The sequence below is a fragment of the Crocodylus porosus genome, unplaced genomic scaffold (genome assembly GCF_001723895.1).
Source record: "Crocodylus porosus isolate Cpor-Errol unplaced genomic scaffold, CroPor_comp1, whole genome shotgun sequence".
In the NCBI taxonomy this organism is placed as follows: domain Eukaryota; kingdom Metazoa; phylum Chordata; order Crocodylia; family Crocodylidae; genus Crocodylus; species Crocodylus porosus.
Genome location: NW_017728911.1, coordinates 34,608,926 through 34,629,220, shown reverse-complemented (window position 1 = coordinate 34,629,220; position 20,295 = coordinate 34,608,926). Strand labels below are relative to the sequence as shown.

General features: G+C 40.4%; 1 protein-coding gene across 3 annotated transcripts in view; it reads right to left on the bottom strand.

Annotated features, from left to right (window-relative positions):
• Positions 1–20,295, bottom strand: part of LRRC28 (leucine rich repeat containing 28) — a 76,880-nt gene that overhangs the window by 46,302 nt on the left and 10,283 nt on the right. For 2 of the 3 annotated variants that reach the window (XM_019533788.1, XM_019533789.1), the window contains 3 exons: positions 15,491–15,531; positions 12,736–12,773; positions 11,819–11,956 (listed from right to left, as the gene is read on the bottom strand). In XM_019533788.1, coding sequence (XP_019389333.1) covers positions 11,819–11,956; positions 12,736–12,773; positions 15,491–15,531 — 217 coding nt within the window. Of the gene's footprint in view, positions 1–11,818; positions 11,957–12,735; positions 12,774–15,490; positions 15,532–20,295 lie in introns of those variants that run through there. The other variant, XM_019533790.1, reaches the window with a different exon arrangement.

The following is a 20,295-nucleotide window of genomic DNA, read 5'->3' as shown; positions in this document are numbered from 1 at the left end:
AGTCCCGTGACAGCTGCACTGCCACGGGCACCAAGGAAAGATGTTTCCAGCCTGCCTGGCAGCAGTGGGTGCAGCGGCGATGGCACAGAGTTGTACCCGCCCCCCAGTTGCAGCAGGCAAGGGGAACTTCTCCTTGGCAGCCATGGCAGAATGGCTGGGGTGGGACTCCTGGCAGTGGCGGCAGTGCCAAGTCTTCCCATGCCAGGTCCCACATTTTGGGCCACAGAGGCACTCCTGCTCAGGGCTGGTGCCAATCCAGCCAGGCTGCAGCCTTGTGCCCCGCTGTCAGGGCAGAAATCTGGGAGTGCATATGCTTGCCCATTACCCCCCAGACACATTGCCAATGGCGTTGCCTGTGCCCACACCCTTCCCACGCCATGCCCCCACACACCCACCTCCTGCAGGGGGGGAGCTGCTGCCAGGAGGGAGGGGGCGAGTGACAGGCAAGGGCTGCAGGTCAGGAGTGAGAGGCAACGTCATGGGCAGGGCAACAGTATGTTAGGGCAGCTCAGTGCCACAAAGCAGTCGGGGAGAGACCCACAGCTAGACCCAAATCCTGGTGAGCAAAGGGGGAAGGAGGAACTCTGATTTTCCATGATTTAAAAAAAAAATAAAAATCAATATATAGGTATTTAGAATTTATTTATTATAATGACTGAGGCACTGGTAGGCTTCCAAACTACTTTAAATAGATCAATACAACATTGTGTTCATACAATGTTGAATTGATATATTTATACTTGTAAAGCAATTTGGAAGCCTACCGGTGGCATTTCATTTTAATTGTGGAAATATGTGGATTTGGGGTTTTTAAATCAGAGAATCTGTGATTTTTTTTTTTAAATCAGAGTGTTAGATTTTCTCTAACAGAAAAAAACAGGATTCCTTGAGGATGACACTCACCTAGTTATGCAGGTTATTATCTACCTACCTACTGTATGTCTATGTACCAACCCTCTTGGTCTGGGTGACTGAAATAACATTTACATGTAAGTAAAGTTTGGAATAGTTATGTACTGTAACATACTATTAGAGATGTTGATATATCAAATATGTTATAAAAGCCAATACCGCATTCACAAGTTCAGTATAGTATCCTCAAGATGCACAAAGCAGTAGTTTTTGCCACATTGAAGATGTCAGCATACATAAAAGCTGTGGACTTGTTTAAAATCCACAGGGAAAGTCTCTGATCCAAAAATAACATTCCCTAAAGAAGGAACAAAAGAAATAGCAGGGTGAAGATCAGTAACTAGAGCCACTTGAGGAGCAGAATTAAGGATATTTAGGTAAACTTCCCATACAACTGTTACCATACTTAAACATTTTGGGTTTCTTAACTGTACTTGGGTTTCACTCTAAATTAATTTCCTGGATTCCTAGCTTTAAAATTTAAAAATGTAAAGGGAAAAAGTTCTTATAAGGATTTTTACTTTCAAGTTACTCCTATCTACCCTTAATCTCAATTCCAGATTTAATTTGTCTAGAAATAGCTTTCAAGATGAATCTTAAAAGTAGATGCTGGATGAAGTGATTGCTACGCACAGTTGGTAAAACTTTGAAGGACCTGCGGGAACGAGACGCACTGCAGAAGCCATATTAAACTAATGGCTATACTAAAACAATATGTTCTAAACCCATAACTTAGAGAGTTTTTAAATTTTGAATGACTATTTAGAACAGTGGTTCTCAACATGTTTAGGCTCAGGAAACCCCTCTTTAGTCTTGAGGCACTCCTCAGAAACTGTCAGGTCTTAGTTTTCACTTGTTTTTTGACTATGAAAAAATAACAATAGAGCAATTATTTTTCTGTTGCAAAGAACCGAGAAAGTCTTTGCAGTGATTTAGAAGTTCTCTCTTAAGTGCACTTCTGTTTAAATGCCTATGGAAAAAAGAAGATGGCATTGTCGATTCCAATAAACTGGACAGATATAAAAGTATTGACTTAAATTTCAAGCCATGATCTGAAAGTCATGACAGTTTTTTTCAACTGCTGTAGCTATTTTCTTTTTAGTCAGTTCAGGTTTACTGATTAGAACAGACAATCAAGCATTTAGCAGACGATACTGCAAAACTGCTATGTAATTCCATAGTGATGAACTTGAAAATTGGGAACATTGCAAGCTTTTAGTGAAACACACACGACTTTGGCTTTAGCGTACTTTCTATTACACACATTGGAAATGATGTTTCAGCTCCATTAGGCCTAACCAAAACCTGCCTGAAAGAATTGTTGGAATAAAACTGTATACTTTAGAAACATTTTAACTTGGAAAAACATAGCTCTAGATCTTTGCAGATTTTATTACCAGCATTACTATTTTTGCTGCCAGCATACAGCGGTATTATGAACCTTTTGTTGTGCACTAAGAAATACTGTATGATACTAACAAAGAGGCTTTCAAAAGCCCCTCAAACAGGCAGGAAGTGGCACAGAACTGTGGAAAGAAAATAACCATAAAAAGTGGTAAGCAGACAAACAGAGAATAGTGCACAGCTCTGTACACACAGATGACTCATTTTGACACACTGTACAGGTCAGAGTCTATACAGAAAGACTTCAGTTTCAAGTAAAATTTCCAGGAATTTACTAGCGCGTCTTTCATATTCTTCGTCTTTGCTTCTCTCCCCGTCGTTTAAATACACGGTCTAGTCAAAAGTATTAGCCATTTTCTTAAAAAATTAAAGAATCAAACAGCAAAACTATGAGAGAGATTACTGCAACAATTCACACTTATTTTCAGTTTTTATTTTATAAACTAGTTGCCACCATACTTGAGCTTCACATGAAATCCTAGCTGTACAAAATGCTGCTTTGCGAAAGGTGACCTGTGTTTAGTTCTTTGAGACGAAATAACTGGTCAAGATGCCTTTAAAGTCAAAGTATAATTCATTCTAAGATATTATTCTCTTTTGGGATTTCTTAAGAAAAAAAATACTTTTAAAATAAGCTCATGTGTGCATTTTCATTTCTACCTGGGACAAATTTTACAATCTTTGCATTCTCCTATGCCTGAGGAAGGGCACGTGTGCCCAAAAGCTTGCAAATAAAGAGAATTTTTTTTGCAATTGTCTAGTTACTCTAATAAAAGATATTGCCTCTTGCACACAGGCTGCTATCATAAGAATATGGATGTATACAAAACCAGAAAATATACAGGAACTTAATAATATACACCCTTTGAGAGAGTAGTTTGGACTTAAGGTGAATTGTAGTTTCCAAAGTCTAGGAGAGTTATTGTGTTGCAAGAGGATAGCAGTAATAGGGAAAAATAAGTTTTATATTAGTTTAAGTAGAAAAACACGGTTGTAGTTATTGACCTTCATGTTTACTCCCTAGCTTTTCAGCATCTGAGAAAACACTATTAAAAGCAGAATAGAGCAATCTTATCATTAAACAATTATTTATTGTGCAAGATTCTTATACTTTTCAGTTGAATCATTAAGCAAAAAGTCAACGAAACAAAGGACTGAGTTAGAGTATTGTACTTTTTGGCATCTTAGAGGGAGATTTTGAAAGACAGAAATAATAGGTAACAAACTCCCACTGACACTGATATAACAGCCTTAAGTACTTCAGTTGCATATGCCCCAATTGTCATGGAAGCAAAGAGAATAAACTGGCGCTACAGCAGTTTAAGCTTTGGGTGGCCATTCACTAGATCTGTTGAAAATATCAGATATTGTGACAATTATGTCTCAGTCAAGCTACTAAAGCCTTGGGAGAAATTCAGGTGTTCAAAATCTGTGCCAAAATAATTTAAACTTTTCTTTGCTTGCAGAGTAATTAGCGGACTTGGCAGTGGCTCTATAAAATGCGCTTCACTGACCATTTCAGAAATAAAATCAGAGCTCCATTTTTTCCAGAAAGGACGCAACACACCCCACTGGGTTGCCTTCCAGTTTTATACAGGAAAAGTAAAATTGGCCCAAAAAAGGATGAAACAGAGCAAGCACTTTATAGATGTATTCAAGTAAATGACAGAGAACATTAATATAAATAATGATAAAAATACCAGATGCCAATCTGCTTTAAAGGAAACAACATATTGTGTTAAAAAATTAAGGCTGAATTTAAGGGACAGTAGGCCTTTAAACAGTTATGGACTAGCGAAGTGTAAAGCTCATGTAACTTAATCTATGTTTTCCTCAAATCCCGCAAGTCCATTTACTTAAAAACACCACACTCCTGGATGACTGCCTGACATACCAAACCTGTCCCGTCGTGCCTATTTTTATACATGTTACTAAATTAGGAAAGCAGAAAGGACGAAGCTGATGCCAACTCTGCTAAAGAAAAGGGTCCACATCATCGGGTTGTGCCTTACTTTGAAAGCCACAATCATTAGAAAATATATAAATGTTCATAAGAGGTACCAGAGCAATTTAATCTAATAAGAAGCAGCACTAAAGAGTAATGAAAATATAAGGTGGTGGGGGAGTCAAAATTTACAAGCGTTTTTCTTTTTGGCACGTCTAAGTCAAGGTCCTGAAAATAAATTAAAACTATTAGACAGGACTGCATGTGTTAAAGCCAGATTCGAGAATGAAAACAGAATATTGGCATGCTGTGCACTCTTTCAATCGGTGGAAATCTATTTCATTTACTGAGTAGCTGGAGTGGGGGGGAGTGAGAGAAGGAAAAACATTTAAGCACCACTCCTTCGTGATTTACTCACATACCTAATATTGAGCTCTATTCCAAAATACTAAGTAGGGCATTCAAGAAGTCTTGACTTGAGAAATTCTGAGAAGTATTTCAGGAGAATATATTCATCTGTGTGAATAATAAATACATATATTGTACTTTATGGCAACTTAAAAAAAATGTAAAAAGGGACAAATATGCAACTTTTCAGACTCAAAGGTTCCCTTGCCCCCAATTAGTAAAGCAAACTGCTAAGCAAAACGGTTTAAGCAGTAATCAATTAACATTCCTGGGATCTATAAAAGTATAAATACACACAGTGGCAATCAACAGTTACAGCTGATCTATATATTTAATAGAAGGGTTTGTGACCAAAGGATTTTATTTTCAGGGGTGAGGTCTAACAGTTCACTATAAACTATGACATTCTGAAGGTCCTTTTCATTCCTTCATTCAACCTTCTATAAGAGTAGCTCCAGTTGAGAAGTATCTTATTCACCTTATTGCTTTTCTCAAGTTTCCTCCTAATGTTTCCATATTTAAAGCCAAAGAAACATTTAAAAATGTTTAGCAAAGAATAAGCATGAATAAGTGTATGAATGCAAAACAAAAAAAATGCAGAAAAACGATCGATAAAAGCACTTGAAGAAAAACATTTTACTTCTCATGCAGAGAAGAGAGACATCTCCCCTTCTCTCAATATAACGCAATCGAGCTCACAAAAAGGTGTGGTCCCAGCAAGGGGAGTGGAAACACCCAAGTTCTAATTCTGGCTCTAACAGGGACTCGCTGTGTGGCCTGCAGCAGATTTCTCCATCTGTAAAATGAGGATAACAACACTCCCTTATCAGCTGCAGAGGATCTCTAAAGTGTACAGAAAAATAGGTTTATAATTGTACAGCTGTTTTTTAACAAAGTTTAAGCATTACTTCTAAAATAATTTTCCTTAAAGATACAAAAGATTTAAAACTAAGAGGGAAAAATAATGGTTGAACCTCAACATCCAAAACAAATTCAGTATACTCCTATCAAAGAACTTATATACTGTGACTATATGTATTTTAAAAATGACTGAAGGTAGATAAATACACTTTTCCTTTTGGTTCAACACAAAAGAAGCAGAATGACAAACAAGTGATGCTATAGACACTTTGAACAAAGCGATCTCAACTAGAAATGGAAACCACTTATTTCCTTGAGAACGGATTTTTTGCTAAACCCATGTTCGATTATGGCAGAGACCTGCATTTCTCTTCAACCACACTATGCACTTATGCCATTGTCAACCTGGAACTCTGCTTTACAAACCCAATTAAACTAACAGCATGTTTGTGTACAGGATCATAGAAAAGGAGGACAGACGGGACCTCACAAGCTCCCTGCTCAAGGCAGGATCATCCCCAACTAAACCACTCCAGTCAAGAACGTGTAAAAATGTAACATTACTGAACCAAAGCGCTACATCTTGGCTTTTGGTACTCTGACTAACAACAAACACATCCAAGGAAAGCTGATTTGGCTCAATTCAAAGATACTTGCTAATATTTTTCTGGCATGTTATAAAGTGATATGAACATTTTTTTGAGGGAATTCTGCCAAACATGGGTTAGGATCATAGCCCGTACCCAACTCTGTGTTTAATTACTTAATTTTCCTTCTAAACTTGGCAAAACATTAAGCTTTTCATTTGTTAAATCTATAATTAACGATAACATTTGCTGAGTAAACATACCTTCATTTTTAATTAAGTTTTAAAACAAGATGCTACAACTTGCAAGTCTAACTAGCAACACGTGTCTCAAATAACATAAAAAAGTCTTGTCATAAGCAAAGTCTTAACGGAAACTGTAATGAATAACTCCCCCTGGTTTTAACGACAACATCTACTTCCAAAAGATGGATACAGTGACTGCAATGAGACCTGAATTTACTGCATAGCATGAAAAAAAATAGCACTTTATCTTGATAACATTTAGACTTGAAATCAAGCTGAACTCTGACAATAACAATGCCTATATAGCCATAAATCACATGTCAAAAATTCCTTTGATTTCAACTTATCTCTGAAGTATCTACTCAACAGCCTGCAAAAGATTTCAGGTGAAAAAAGAGATATGCTGTAAAGTTCTTACATAAAAACGCTATTAATAATTTAAATAAAAACAGAAGGGTTAAAACACATTATTATGACAATCAAAAACTGAGTAATCAGAAGTGGAAGAACAGGACCAATTACAGAGTAACAGAGGCACAAAGAGTGACAGGTCTAGAGCGAAGAAAACAATTCTGATCTAACACATGTACACTTACACTTTGTAAAAAGAAAAGGAAACCTCTAGATCAAAGGTGCTCAACTCTCGGCCCACAGGCCAGATCCAACCCCCAGCAGCATGTCATCTGGCCCACGCGGGTCAGATCAGGCGTGCAGGATGGTATACAGCCGGAAACTGATCCCAGCACACAGAAACGGACAAAGGTTTCATAGGGTCTCCAAAGCCCAATCCCAGCATGATGGGACCAAGCAGAGGCAGATAGGCCCCCCAGGGCTCAACCTCGGCACGCAGAGGTGGCACAGGGCCTGATCCTAGTACACAGGGTCTGATCTGGCCAGCACATCAGCCCCATGCCACTTAGCTGGCCTGCAGAGCCAAAAGTTGGGCAACCCTGCTCTTGATATGTACAGCAAAAAATCAGGTTTTACAATTTAGATATAATTAGTAAACAAATACTTGATATACCAGCTCATTCTGGTACTGTTATAAGTATACCCTGTGCCTTGTGATCTGAAGAGCCATCATGGAGAATCCATCATGTAAAAAGAACTTGCAAAAGAGATTATCCATTTTGGGCATCAGTTGTTTAATTACAGCTCCCAAGAATTTAGAAGACTAATAGAATTAATGGTGAGTATAAAAAAATATATACTTTATGTTCAAAGAGTCTGTTTACCAATGTCAAGCAAAGACAGCCAATACATTTAATCCTAAACCCTTTATAATTCATAGTTTATAGATCAAATGTTTTTGCTGGTTCATTACAAAAAGACCTCAGAGTACTTTCTAAACACTGAACCTCACATAACACTTTTTTCTTGTAACATAGAATCATCTGTGATTCATTGAAACAGTTGTCCTTTTATAAAAATGAAGAGTTTCAGTTCTTGGTGTTTTTGAAACTAGGATCCAGATAAGGATGGTTAATGTGAAGATGTCAGTCTAGTTATTAATTCTACCAGCAATGTATTAAAAACTTGAAGCATATGAATAATATTCATATTCTTCTAACCAATTGTTTTGTTGTATTTGAAGAAATGTGCTTTTATTCTGGACAAAATTACTTAAGCCCTAAATTGAATTATTTATTTATATGGGGGTTTAGTTCTGCCATCTGTCTTAATATTTAAGTTGAAGGGTAAGTCATTTCTTACAATATCTAAAAACTGAGTAAAAAAAAAAAGTCAAACTAATTCAGTGCGAGAGGCTGACATTAAAAAAGGTATCTTGAGGCCAAATAGTATGATCTAATCATTGGATGACAGTATCCATGGCCTTTGTAAAGTATAAAGGGAAGATTATTATTTATACTTTGGTAGTGCCAAAATGCGCTAGGTGCTCTCCAGACTCAGAAGAACACATTAGTCCATCCCCATACAATAAACTTTTTGCCCCCGTCAATTATTTTTTAAAATAAGATTTATATTTCTGTGCCCTGTAAGACAAATCTAAAGTCAAAATGTTAACAAGAAAACTGGGTGGGAGGGACATATGAAGTTAATAGCACAACAACAGTTTATTTATATGGATCCTAATGGCTTGTTACAGCTCTGAAACAGCCACAACTGAGGAAGATCATGCATGACTTTGCTAGAGAACTTCTCCCAAAACATTTACTGTGCTGGAACTGCCCTGTCAACAGTTGAAAAGGTCCATGTTGTTGCAATCATTACAGACTGTCCCAGTTGCATCAAGTTCATTAAAAGCATCACTAGGTTCAGGGCTTCACCCTGCTCAGTAATCATGACTGCCATTGGCTTCAAAAGGGATTAAGAGTACTCAGTATCCTGAAAGTCAAGGCAGAAGTGTTTTACTCAGAAACTTCATTATGCTATGGGTTAGCCTGTCTGGTTACAGAATGGCTGATCACTATTTGCTGATATTATTGGATCCTCCACAGTCATCAGCAAAACTTGCTGCTTGTCTAGGAACGCCTTCACACTAGTTATGGAGTGCTTCTGCACCTCACACAAATAGGAACTGACAGATTTGTTTTCATGTAAAACTAAACCAGGATGAAAACAATGGTCATCACTTGAAAAAGCAACTGTAACAGTTAACTAATGCATGTACCCTGCAAGCTGTTGGGTCTTTCTTAAGCTCTATTTTAAGTCAGGCTATTACCTTGGTAACTCAGATGGCTACTATTTAAAAAATCTTTTGATTACTAAGAGGAAGGAAGATGAATATATCCTTCCTTAACAGTAGTGGCGCTACTCATACAAGAGGTAGCTAGCAACAAACAAAGATTTTAAAAAAGGTTACAATGAATTCAAGATCAACTTCATCCATTTTATTAACGGTGCTTGCATTTCTGCGTAAATACTGCTTAACAGTCTCATGGGTGTGGTCTCATGATATCTGTACCATCACTGTAATGAAAAGTAGCCTCTTTGAAGCCTTCTATCCAAATGTCATAATGCCAGTCATCCCTAGTATTGTCTTTCCATTTCCTCCAGCACTGAAAAATGAAGCTTTTCCTAAAAGGAGAAATTTACTAGGAGAACAAAATATTATTCATATGCTATCACACAACAGCTTATTCAAACGCGCTTGGAAGCCCCCTCCAGGAAGTACTATGTAGGAAACGTTCAATGCAGGAGACTAGCTGAGCACACCCTATCAAAAATTAAAGATTAATCTTGTTCAGATTGATAAGGCTAAAGCCTCCATGACACCCAGGCATGCAAAGGCTGTGAGCATTTGGCAAAAGTTAATGTTAGTAACGGTAGCATTAAGTTCTTTGTGTAGGCAGATCCTGTACCAATAACACCTTTAATGTACAAGTGGACTACTTGTGATACTATTTCTAGCTGTGTGAAATCGTCACGCACCCAAACCTTTTAGCGCATTGAGAGAGGAAGCTTAATTTTGAATAGTTTGTGTATTGTTCAAGAGCAAATAAATGCAGCTCCTCTATGCGGCAATAGCAGGTCCTAATCAAAAGTGGTAGACACAATCGATTCTTCAGTAATGTAAATTATCCTTTTGAAAGTCTTCTTTTGTGGAACCTTTTCATGCTCATGTGTGAAGCTTTGCAGAAAACGTGTCACTTTTCCTTTGAACAAATCTTTCTTTCATGGTATGATACCACAAGGTAAATTATCTATAAGGAACACAAGCATACTCAGCCACTTCTTTCGAGCTTAGAATGTCTGAAAAATGATGAAAATTTTACTTGAGTTACAATGTTTACAGGCTTAAGTAATTTCATTCCAGAATATCTGCACAGTTGTAACAATTTCTACTTTTTAATCACTGCAGCTTTCTGGATTCTTCTGAAAAACTTATTTTATTATGGCTGGAAAAAAAACAGGACAGGCCTGCTCAATTTCTGAACTCAAAACTTTAAGCAGCAGTTATAGTTTCCCAAGGAATGCAAAATGTAAATACATGAAGGTCACATTAAAAAATTAGTTAAAATTCCAGCTAAAAGCTGAATCTCTTAGATTCAATTAGGCCAGTTTTTTGCAATGCCAACCTTAGATTTGATTATCTGTACAGATAAAACACAATGATACCCTAAGCAAAGTTTTAAAAAAAATCAAAAAAGAGTCTCATGTGTTGAGAAAGGAGTTCCTTTTAAATGCTTTGCTAAGTAACAGAAAAAAAAAAAGCCACTGAAAAAAGTGGCTAAAGGTAACTTTCCCCAGCCCCAGTTCAGATTTTTTTTTTTTAAATAAAACTTCATTTTTCTAACTACTGAGATCACAAATTGTCATGCAGTCCCACAGGGAGGTAGATACGCTACCTGCAAGGTTCCCTCTAAGGTGCGTGCATGCGCAGTTGCGCACAACTAAAAGTGCGGCCACACCAGGAGAAGGCTGTGCACCAGGAGAGGCTGGAACTGGAGCCTGGCGCAGGCTCCGCCAGCTCCAGGGAAGTGCTCTGCTCCCCCGCATCAGAGTCAGGGAGTGGAGCACTTCCCCGGAGCCGGTGGAGCCCGTGCCAGACGCCCGCCCCAGCCTCCATCCTTGCCTTGCCTCACCTTGGGGAGGAGCCGCTGCCTGCCCCAAGTGAGGCTCCACCAGCTCCCGGACACTGCTCCACTCCCCGGCATGGCCTCCAGGGGCATGACCCGGAGCCAGCGGAGCCTCACTGGGGCAGGCAGCGGCTCCTCCCCGAGGTGAGGCAGAGCAGAGATGGTGGCTGGGGCGGGCATCTGGCATGGGCTCCGCCAGCTCCGGGGAAGTGCTTCACTCCCTGACCCCAATGCAAGGGAGCGGAGCACTTCCCCGGAGCCAGCAGAGCCCACACCAGGCTCCGGCCCCAGCCCCTGGCCCCAGCCACCAGCTCCAGCCTCCAGCCCCTGGCACCCAGCTCCAGCCCCCTTTAGTAACTGTCCCACTCCAGACCGAGGCGGCATGCTCACAGACTGCTGCTCCTTAGAGGGAACATTGGCTACCGGCAAATCTACAGGAGATGCATCTTTTTAGAAAACGCGTGTATGGGAAACTCAGGAGAAGGAAAAGACTAGGACTGAATCTTTAACTTTCCATAAAATCATAATGACAAGCCTTTTATACTAGTGAAGTTTGTCATTAGTTTTTGGATCTCTTCCAAGGAGCTCAGAATGGAACTGATAAAATGGCAAAGAATATTATATAGAACTGTATATGTATATACACAAATACACACACAGCTTTTTTTTACTCCACATCCACTGTCAAAAAGGAACAAGTTACAGGGAAAAAAAAATCACTGCTTATTGTTTTTCAAGCACTGTGTTAGACACTATAAGAAGTGGAGTTTAAGGAGCAACCCCTGCCCATTCTTCTCCAAAACGAATTTGTCTTCACCAGATCACAGAACGGTAGGGTGAACTGCAAAACACATATACAAATTTTGTTACAGAGCACATTTCTTTTTGTCACTGTTCCAAATTCATCACATTTACCTGCTGGTAAGTATTTCAGCTGGTTGTTAGCCAATCGAAGGTGACGTAAGGATCTCAGACGGCCAATCTCAGGGCATACAATTTCCAGAGCATTGTCACTTAAGTCCAGGAACTGCAGCTTAACCAGGGAGCCAATGGCTTATGAAAGAACAGATTAAAGAAATGAATGTGACCCAGAAGTAATGTTAAAACCATAATAGGACTATGGATGATAAAAGGCCTCAATATCTAATAACAATGTCTGAGCAGATTGAGAGATATTAAAACTATTGGGCTCATAACTGAATGTCATCGGAGTTCAAGTGTTGGTAAACAGTATGCAATATCGTTGGCACACAGAAAAACAGAAAAAAACAAATCACTTTTGAGATGCCACAGATGATTATTTTGTTCTCAGCCACAACTCTCCTGTGAAACTACTTTCTCCTTCCCTTTGCCATTACCTACATCCAAGCTAGTTGCCCTGACTAAATTTAAAATTATTTTCTAACACTGGTCCCTAGACATTTGCTCTCAAAGGCAGTGTAAGGAACAGAGAGGCTAATACAATTACTGACAGATTCAGTTTAAATCCTATCACAACCAACTAAAGCAATAGCATCAGATGCAACGGCTGGCTGAGAGAGAAGGACAGACTTGGGAAGGCTGTTTTATTGATAAGTGCCATTTAGCCTTTTTACCTCCTGTAATTAGAACTCACGGGACCAACATTTAAGTGCATTTGAAAATTTAACAAAATGTAGTTCAAACACGGATGTTATCAACAGTTTACGCCCATGGTAGTATATTTTGGAAAACAAGGAGAAATAGGACTTTATATTATAGAGTAAATGTTTTCGCTCGATCTGAGCCTTCAAGAGATAACATAAATATTTTATGTTTTCTGTCTACAAATGTGAAGTTGGCATTGTACTTACCTTCAGGTACAACAACTATGTTATTCGAATGAAGGTACCTGTGAGGGGAAAAAAAGGTGGGGAAAAACACCTGTTACCCTGAAGGGTTTGCAATGCATAAATAGTTGGCAAAACACTCAACCTGAAATTGGAAAAGAAAAACAGCCTCACAGCCATTTCTCTCTAAGATCACAACAGTATATGGTAAACTGTACAAAGCACCATCTGAAATGTTCCAAGGTTCCTCTTATATTTTATCATGAATATAAGATTAGTATAAAGAATGCAAGGACAATTATTACTATTATAACACTTAAATGCAATGCCTGTGAGCACATTTTCTCACTTTATTATAAATAAAAATCAAAATCATAAATTTGAAAAATAAAGCAAATGCAGTCACCAGGATTCACTGTGTTCTATCACAGACCCTCTCCCATTAAACAAAGTAAAAACAAACAAAAAAATCCCTAAATCAAGTACATACATCTTGATGTACATACAATTCTTATACCTTCACTTAATAAATATGAAGCCCTTACCTATCGAGATGATAACTTTTTAAAAAAATGTAGAACTAAATTAAATTTTAGAAAAATATAATTTTGGTCTCAGACAGTGACAAGTCTAGACAGGCTCCATTACCTCTTTAAAAGAGGTTGATTAAATGTATTTAGCACTCCCTAGTGGGTAATAGCTGCATCTACTACTATTTAAGAACAATTTATTTCACATAGTTTGAACAGTGTATTTTGGATTGCAGACAAAAAAGACTACATAAACCTTTTGAAAAGGCAGTTACTTTCTCTAATCTCAAAAGAATACTTACTGTGCACTCCACTAACTCTCTAAAATAATGCATCTGTATTTAAAGTAACAAGTCAGCACTTTAGGGACCAACATAGTGACAAACTACTCGTTTAAAATTAAACCTGGGTATTTTATGGTATCTTTTTAATTATTTTTCTTCTCTACCATCAAACCAACTCTCTCTCTTGGATTAAATTTAGTGTTGTATTATGTAAGTTATAGAACAGTAAAATGTACACAATAATAAAAGAACAGCAAGCTGAACTAACTTAATAAGCTCTGTTTTACTATTTATAGCTTCTTAAATTCATCTATTCTAAACTTGAATTTCATACTGGTTTTTCTAATGTTACATGGTAATAGTGAACGTATCTGATGGTTGAATATGAAGCACTAAGTGAATCAACTACAACAGAAGTGTTCTGCTGCTTCAGAGTATAGATAAGGACCTTAAATGCCAGGCAAAACTATCTGGTAAGTAAGTAGGAGCCTGCACTGAGTTAGAAAACACGCTGTAGACATGAGTGCTGGAAAGGTGCAGTTTTCAAGGCCAAAGTCAGAAGATGAACTCAGATAACACATTATTCTGCTAAGACACCCAATACTTCCCTTACATTTGCTTTAACAAGATGTTAAACACTATACTGCAGGGCTGTCCAGCTTTGGAGTACATGGGGGTTACACATTGCATAAGCAGTGTGACCCCACTCCTGGTCCCTGCTAGTGCTGCTACAGAGGCATCACAAGCCCCCACCCCACCTCAACCACCACCCCCCCCAACATCCCAGCCCCACGGGCTGCAAGTTTAAAGGGCCCCTTTCAGCCAAGCTGCCTTGACCCAGAGACTGTGGGTACCAGAGAAGCAGCCAGAGCAATGGGGAGCACAGTGGCTAGATGGGAGCCTACTGACTGCACCTAGATGCCTATGCCCTCCCTCAGGCTTTTTTTCCATCCTCCTACCATGCTTGTATGGTCCCTTGGGCTCCTGCTAAGGAAGGGGGAGAACTCACTGGGTAGGAATGTCCCCCCAGCCCCTATTACTGGAAAGGGGAAAGCTATCTTGGGGACCCCCTTTCTCAGTCCGGTGCAGATCAGGAGCCCACCCCTCCCTGCAGCTTGGCTTTTGCCATGTGGCAAGGGGACCCTTCTCCAAGTCAAACAACCATGAACAAAAGCCATTGATAAACTTGTGACAACTCTTAGCAGTGGATGGCTTGGCTTGTGTGTCGATGAAGAATGCAGCCAGCTGCAAGAATTAATGCGACTTGCAGGACACATTGATCACTGACACTTTGAACGTACTTGTGGCCCCTGTTCCTCCTGGGGCTACACCTGTCTGAGCATCACTTGAAGGTCAACTGTCCTAGCAGTGCTGGGGGTCTGGTGGCACTATCATTCAGTCTCCACTGCTGGGCACAGCTTCCCCGTTTCCCCACAATTTCCTTGTTTCCCATCCTTGGGAAACAGAAGGCCCAGGCCCATGACTCCTTTTATCCCCCTAAGGTCAGACGGTCCTGCTATATTGCATTGATATCATATCTGTAGGAAAGTGAAATGGAAGAGGAAATGTTCCTTTACACTACAAGTCTTTTGCAGGTCAGGAGTTTGGTGCACCATCCTTAACTTAGACATTTTTGAGCCTAATCGCTAAAACAATACAACCAAGACGGTGCCACCTTTGAGCCGACTCCTGGCACAAAGCACAGAATATACCCACTTGCTGACTGGAGTGAAACACTGGCATTCCCACCAAACATAATCTGAACAAAAAAAAATTGTCATAGAAAATACTGACAACCTGGGACTGAGCGTAGCTGCATGCCAAGCACCTCCTTCTGTCAACAAGGGGAAAGAAAAACTACACAGTAAAATGGAAATTATATACAAACACCGCATCTCTGCTTTAAAAAGCAATATGAGATTGATTAGTGTAAGCAAACTTGTCAAAGCTCCAACAAAAACTCACAGTTCCACGAGGTTTGGAAGCTTCTGTGCAAGGTTTTCTGGCTGAAAAAAAGAGTTAGAGACATGTTAGGATTTAAAAAAAAACAAACATATTATGGGCCCAAATCATTTTAGTGACCACCCCAACAAGCTACATCACAAGTGGGTTATTACAAAAGAAAACATCTGAATGCTGTATTGGGCTCATAGCTAAATGTTCCCAGGATATAATTCCTTCATTTTCCCAGTTACCCTATTAACTCTACCAGTCCTACCTGGGTGGCATTACGTTTGAAGAATCCCGCAAGGAAAATTAAGCATAGCAAAATCTGGTTAACTGTGATAACTCATCGCTACAATCTTATAATTTGGTGTCCTGAATCCCTGAGACAATCCCACTGATTTGTACACAACACACTCTGGATAATACATCCTCTGTTAAAGCAGAACTAGTCATTTCTAAATGCGCCCACATAGTAAATCAGAATAAAATTTGCTCCTGAGACTCGGAGAGCTCAGAAGGTACTGATCTATGCCAAACGCAGCACCTGTCAAGCTAGATTATGCTCAAAAGGCATTAAATACACTTCGGCTTTTCCTGGCTCCCTAGGTCACAACCACCAATCACTCTATCTCCAAGAATTACCTTGTTTTAACAATGACTGCATGCAAGACTGCAGAACAAAAATCCTTGATTATTTTTCTCCCTCCTAATTGTGGAATTCTTATCTATATTATTGTTATATATAATTCTTATTCTTCAGAGCATTAAGCTTCTGTAACAAGAAACTGTACATTAAGCAATTATCTGTATAATAGTGCTGCTCTTGTATACAAGGCCCTACTTAATTCCCAGTTTTGGGGATTTCACGGAAACTACAAAATTCACAAAAATCAACCAAAAATAAAGACTTGTTAAAAATAAAATGCTGGCTCCCCAGTGGGAGCCAGCAGTCCTCGGTGCCAGGAGCGGAAGGCGCCAACTGGAAGGGTGGCATGAAGGGCAGTAGACAAGATGGCGGCTGCTGCCTTTTTATCCTTCTCCCTCCCCCACTGCGCTCCCACTGGGGCTGCTCCACCAAGCAGCACCCACAGGTGGGGTGACATGAATGGCAGCTGGCACCCAAAATAGCAGCCACCTCCTTGTCCCTTATCTTCCCCACGGCCTTTCCATCGATCAGCAGAGGGGCGGGGCCTCTTTGCCAATGAGAGCTGAGGGGCGGGGCCACCGTGAAATAATGGCTGAATTAGAACTTTACACCATGATCAACCCGTGAAAATCAGTAAGTCCCCACCGTGATTCACGCAGACCCCACTCTGATATTGAACTGAGGCAGGGGTGGGCAATTATTTGGGCTAGAGGGCCACTTAGGGAGTTTGGGTGAGCTGTTGCAGGCCTGGTCAGCACCTCCCCCTGCCCCATGTCCCCACAACATCTCACCAGAACTCCCTAAGTGGCTCTGCCCCACCGGGCCCAGCCCTGTGCTGTCACTGCCCAGCTATCCCAACCCTGGCCCTAGGGTCTCTATTGAGATCAGTGTGAGACCCCCGCAGGTAGCGGGGCACTCAGCTGGGTGGACAGGATGGGCACAATCTGCTCCCAGCACACCCCTGTCACAGGGATATACAGACAGCATCTAGTGACTCTGCCCCAGGCCCCAGCCCCACACTGTTACCATCCCAAGATCCCAGCTCCAGTCCCACCTGCTCATCCTGCTCTTGGATGCCACTCCCTGGCTGCCCACAGCCCCATCCCATCCATCTGGCAGAGTACACCCTGCCCATGGGGAACCCACACCAGTCTCCATCGAGACACCCCTCTCCCCCCACAATCCACTCTGTCCAGCATCCTGGCAGCAGGTACGAGGTGGACAGGCTGGGGTGCCTAGGCAGCAGGGCCAGATCTGGCAGCAGCAATGACACTAGTGATGGCGGCCCAAAGAAGCCGCTACCACCAAGGCTGCTGGGAAGGGGGACCTAGCTGTCGCACCACCCCAGCCCCACTGCAGGCCTGGGGGCAGTAGAATCAGACAGAGGCACCACAGCACAGGTTGCCCCCCACAGCTAGGCTGGGCAGGGCTGAGGGACCCACTGCAGGATGGATAAAACCCCTTGGAGGGCTGGGTCCAGCCTACAAGCCATATTTTGCCCACCCTTCAGCTACAGTGACTCTCATTTGTAATCCACATTCTGTAATATATCTTTTTCTTCACTCTAAACATCATAGAGGTGCAATGAAGAATGATTTGTATATCTTGCATGCCACATAGGTCACACAAAGTTGAAAATGGCTATGATAATTAGTTAGTTCTGGGTAATTATCACTTCCCTGATTTTATTGCACAACTGTCCTTTCAACTAAACTAATGGAAAATCAGCACCACTCAGCTTTGGAGACAGAACAATGAAAGAGAGTGCACTCGTATCGTTCTTGTATAGCCTAAAAGTGCCTATAAAGCAACTGGCATCCAAGCCTTCCAAAGCTGATGGAGGCACTACCAAGACCTTGCTCTTCAAAAGAGGTTTAAAGCAAAGGACCTAGAGGTGAGAAACTGTAGGTTGTTAAAAAAAAAACCCGGAAATAAACTGCTTACTCATTTAACATGCCAGTAAAAAGGAAGGGGGGTATCCAAGTCTGCCACCTATATAAGATATATTTTACTTGATTATATTGGTAGTTAGGAAGGCATGACTTAAAAATCATCTGCAGTTAATTCAATCACCAAACCCATCAATCAATTTCCTTATGCGCATGTGAATATATATGCCTATTTTCTACATCGTGACACACCCGGCTTGCATGTCGACATTTGAATAGCTCTCACAAATACAAACAAACATCAACTAGGGAAAATGTTGAATGTTATGCTAGTAGCTGTGTCAAAAAATGGCACGTAAGGTTATGGAGGTTTGATTATTTAGGAAATTTACTTTAAATTTTAGTGACTGAATTTACTTTTTAAAATCCCAATTTTAACAGTATGGGATGCACACAGCATACAGAACCTGGAAATGAATTTAATAAAGAACCAACACAGTTTGACAAAATAATCAGTTTCATATCTACATTCTGGTCACCCTGAGTCTTCATCTAAATTTATACAACAGTTCTTCCTAAAATGCTCTTTCTATGAATATATTTCTCCACCATATTAAAATATATAGTATTAGAAAGACATATGCATATATATGCTTTTCATACACAACAAAGATACTGCACCCCTGATTTAAGAATGATAGGTAACTCAAGCTTAACCAATAGGCAGCAACTGCTACCTTCATAATAAATGAGTCTTTGAAATGTGAGAGACAGAAGTCTCAGAAGAAAATAGGAGATAGTTAATCAGCTGTTGCCACCTGCTGGAAAATTTGTGTTGTAGTACATTTATTTTCCTCTAATATGCCCGGATCTCGCTAATATAATAATGTGATCTTTGCATAAGGCTCTCTCATGCTTTTTGCTTAACACTGAACAAATGCACACATATAGTAACTAGCCTGAAATTTAAGAACTCACCTTTTTTCAGATTCTTTTCCTTAAAGTTAATTTAGCCCAATTACAGATCAATGTTTATTAATTATTGACCAAAATTCTTTACTGGGCTAACAAACAATACACAGAATAGGCACAGCAGAATGATTTTCACAACAGCTTAGAAGTAAAATTATCTAACAAGGTCAAATTCAGGACTGAAGTCATGAAAGTGTGTTCACAATAGCATTCTTACATGTATAAGACAGTAAGAGTACTGTATAAGAGAATGGCAGATGATTACTCTGTCTTCAAAGAAATTTAAACTTATCATTGCTCAACTTATTCTTTACTGCTGATACATTCTGAAATTTAAAAAAATTAAATAGAAAAGAAGAAGATTGTGATATTTTATCTTTTTGGAGGCAGTGAATGGGGGAAAGTAAGGTTGAAATGTGGTGCTCCTAGGTGAAAGGCAGCAGGGCAGGAGCAGCTATAGAATCACAGAAAATGAGGGCTGCAAGAGACCTTAGGAGGTCACATCTAATCCAGCCCCGTGCTCAAAGCAAGACCACTCCCAACTGGATCATCTCAGCAAAGGTTTTGTCTAGCTGGGTCTTAAAAATCCTCCAAAGATGCCATCCACAACCTCTCTGGATAACCTGTTCCAGTGTTTTACTACCCTCCTAGTGAGAAAAGTCCTCCTAATATCTAAGCTAAACTTCCCTTGCTGCAACTAGAGACTGTCACTCCTTGATCTGTCATCTGCCACCACTGAGAACAGTCCGGCTCCATCCTCTTTTGGACCCCCCTTCAGGTAGTTGAAAGCTGCTGTTCAATCCCCCCTCAGTCTTCTCTTCTCTAGAAGAAGTCCAGTTCCCTCAGTCTTTCCTCACAAGTCACGTGCTCCAGCCCCTGAACCATTTTTGCTCCCCTTCACTGGAGTCTCTCCAGTTCGTCCACACCTTTGTGTAAAGGGGGCCCAAAACTGAACACAGGACTCCAGATGTGACCTCATCACTGCTAAAGAGAGGAATAATCACTTCTCTGAATTTGCTGGCAATGCTCCTACCAATGCAGCCCAGGATGCCATTAGCCTTCTTGGCAACAAGGACACACTGCTGGCTTAGAATCATAGAATCACTGAGCGGGAAGGGACCTAGACAGACATCGAGTCCGACCCCCTGCCTGAGGCAGGAAGGAGCACTGGGGGTGGGACGGGTCATAAGACCCCAGCCAGGTGCCTGTCCAGTCTCCTCTTGAAGATCTCCAGGGAAGGTGAGAGCACCACCTCTCTGGGAAGCCTATTCCAGGCTCTGGCCACCCTTACAGTGAAGTAGTTCTTCCTAATATCT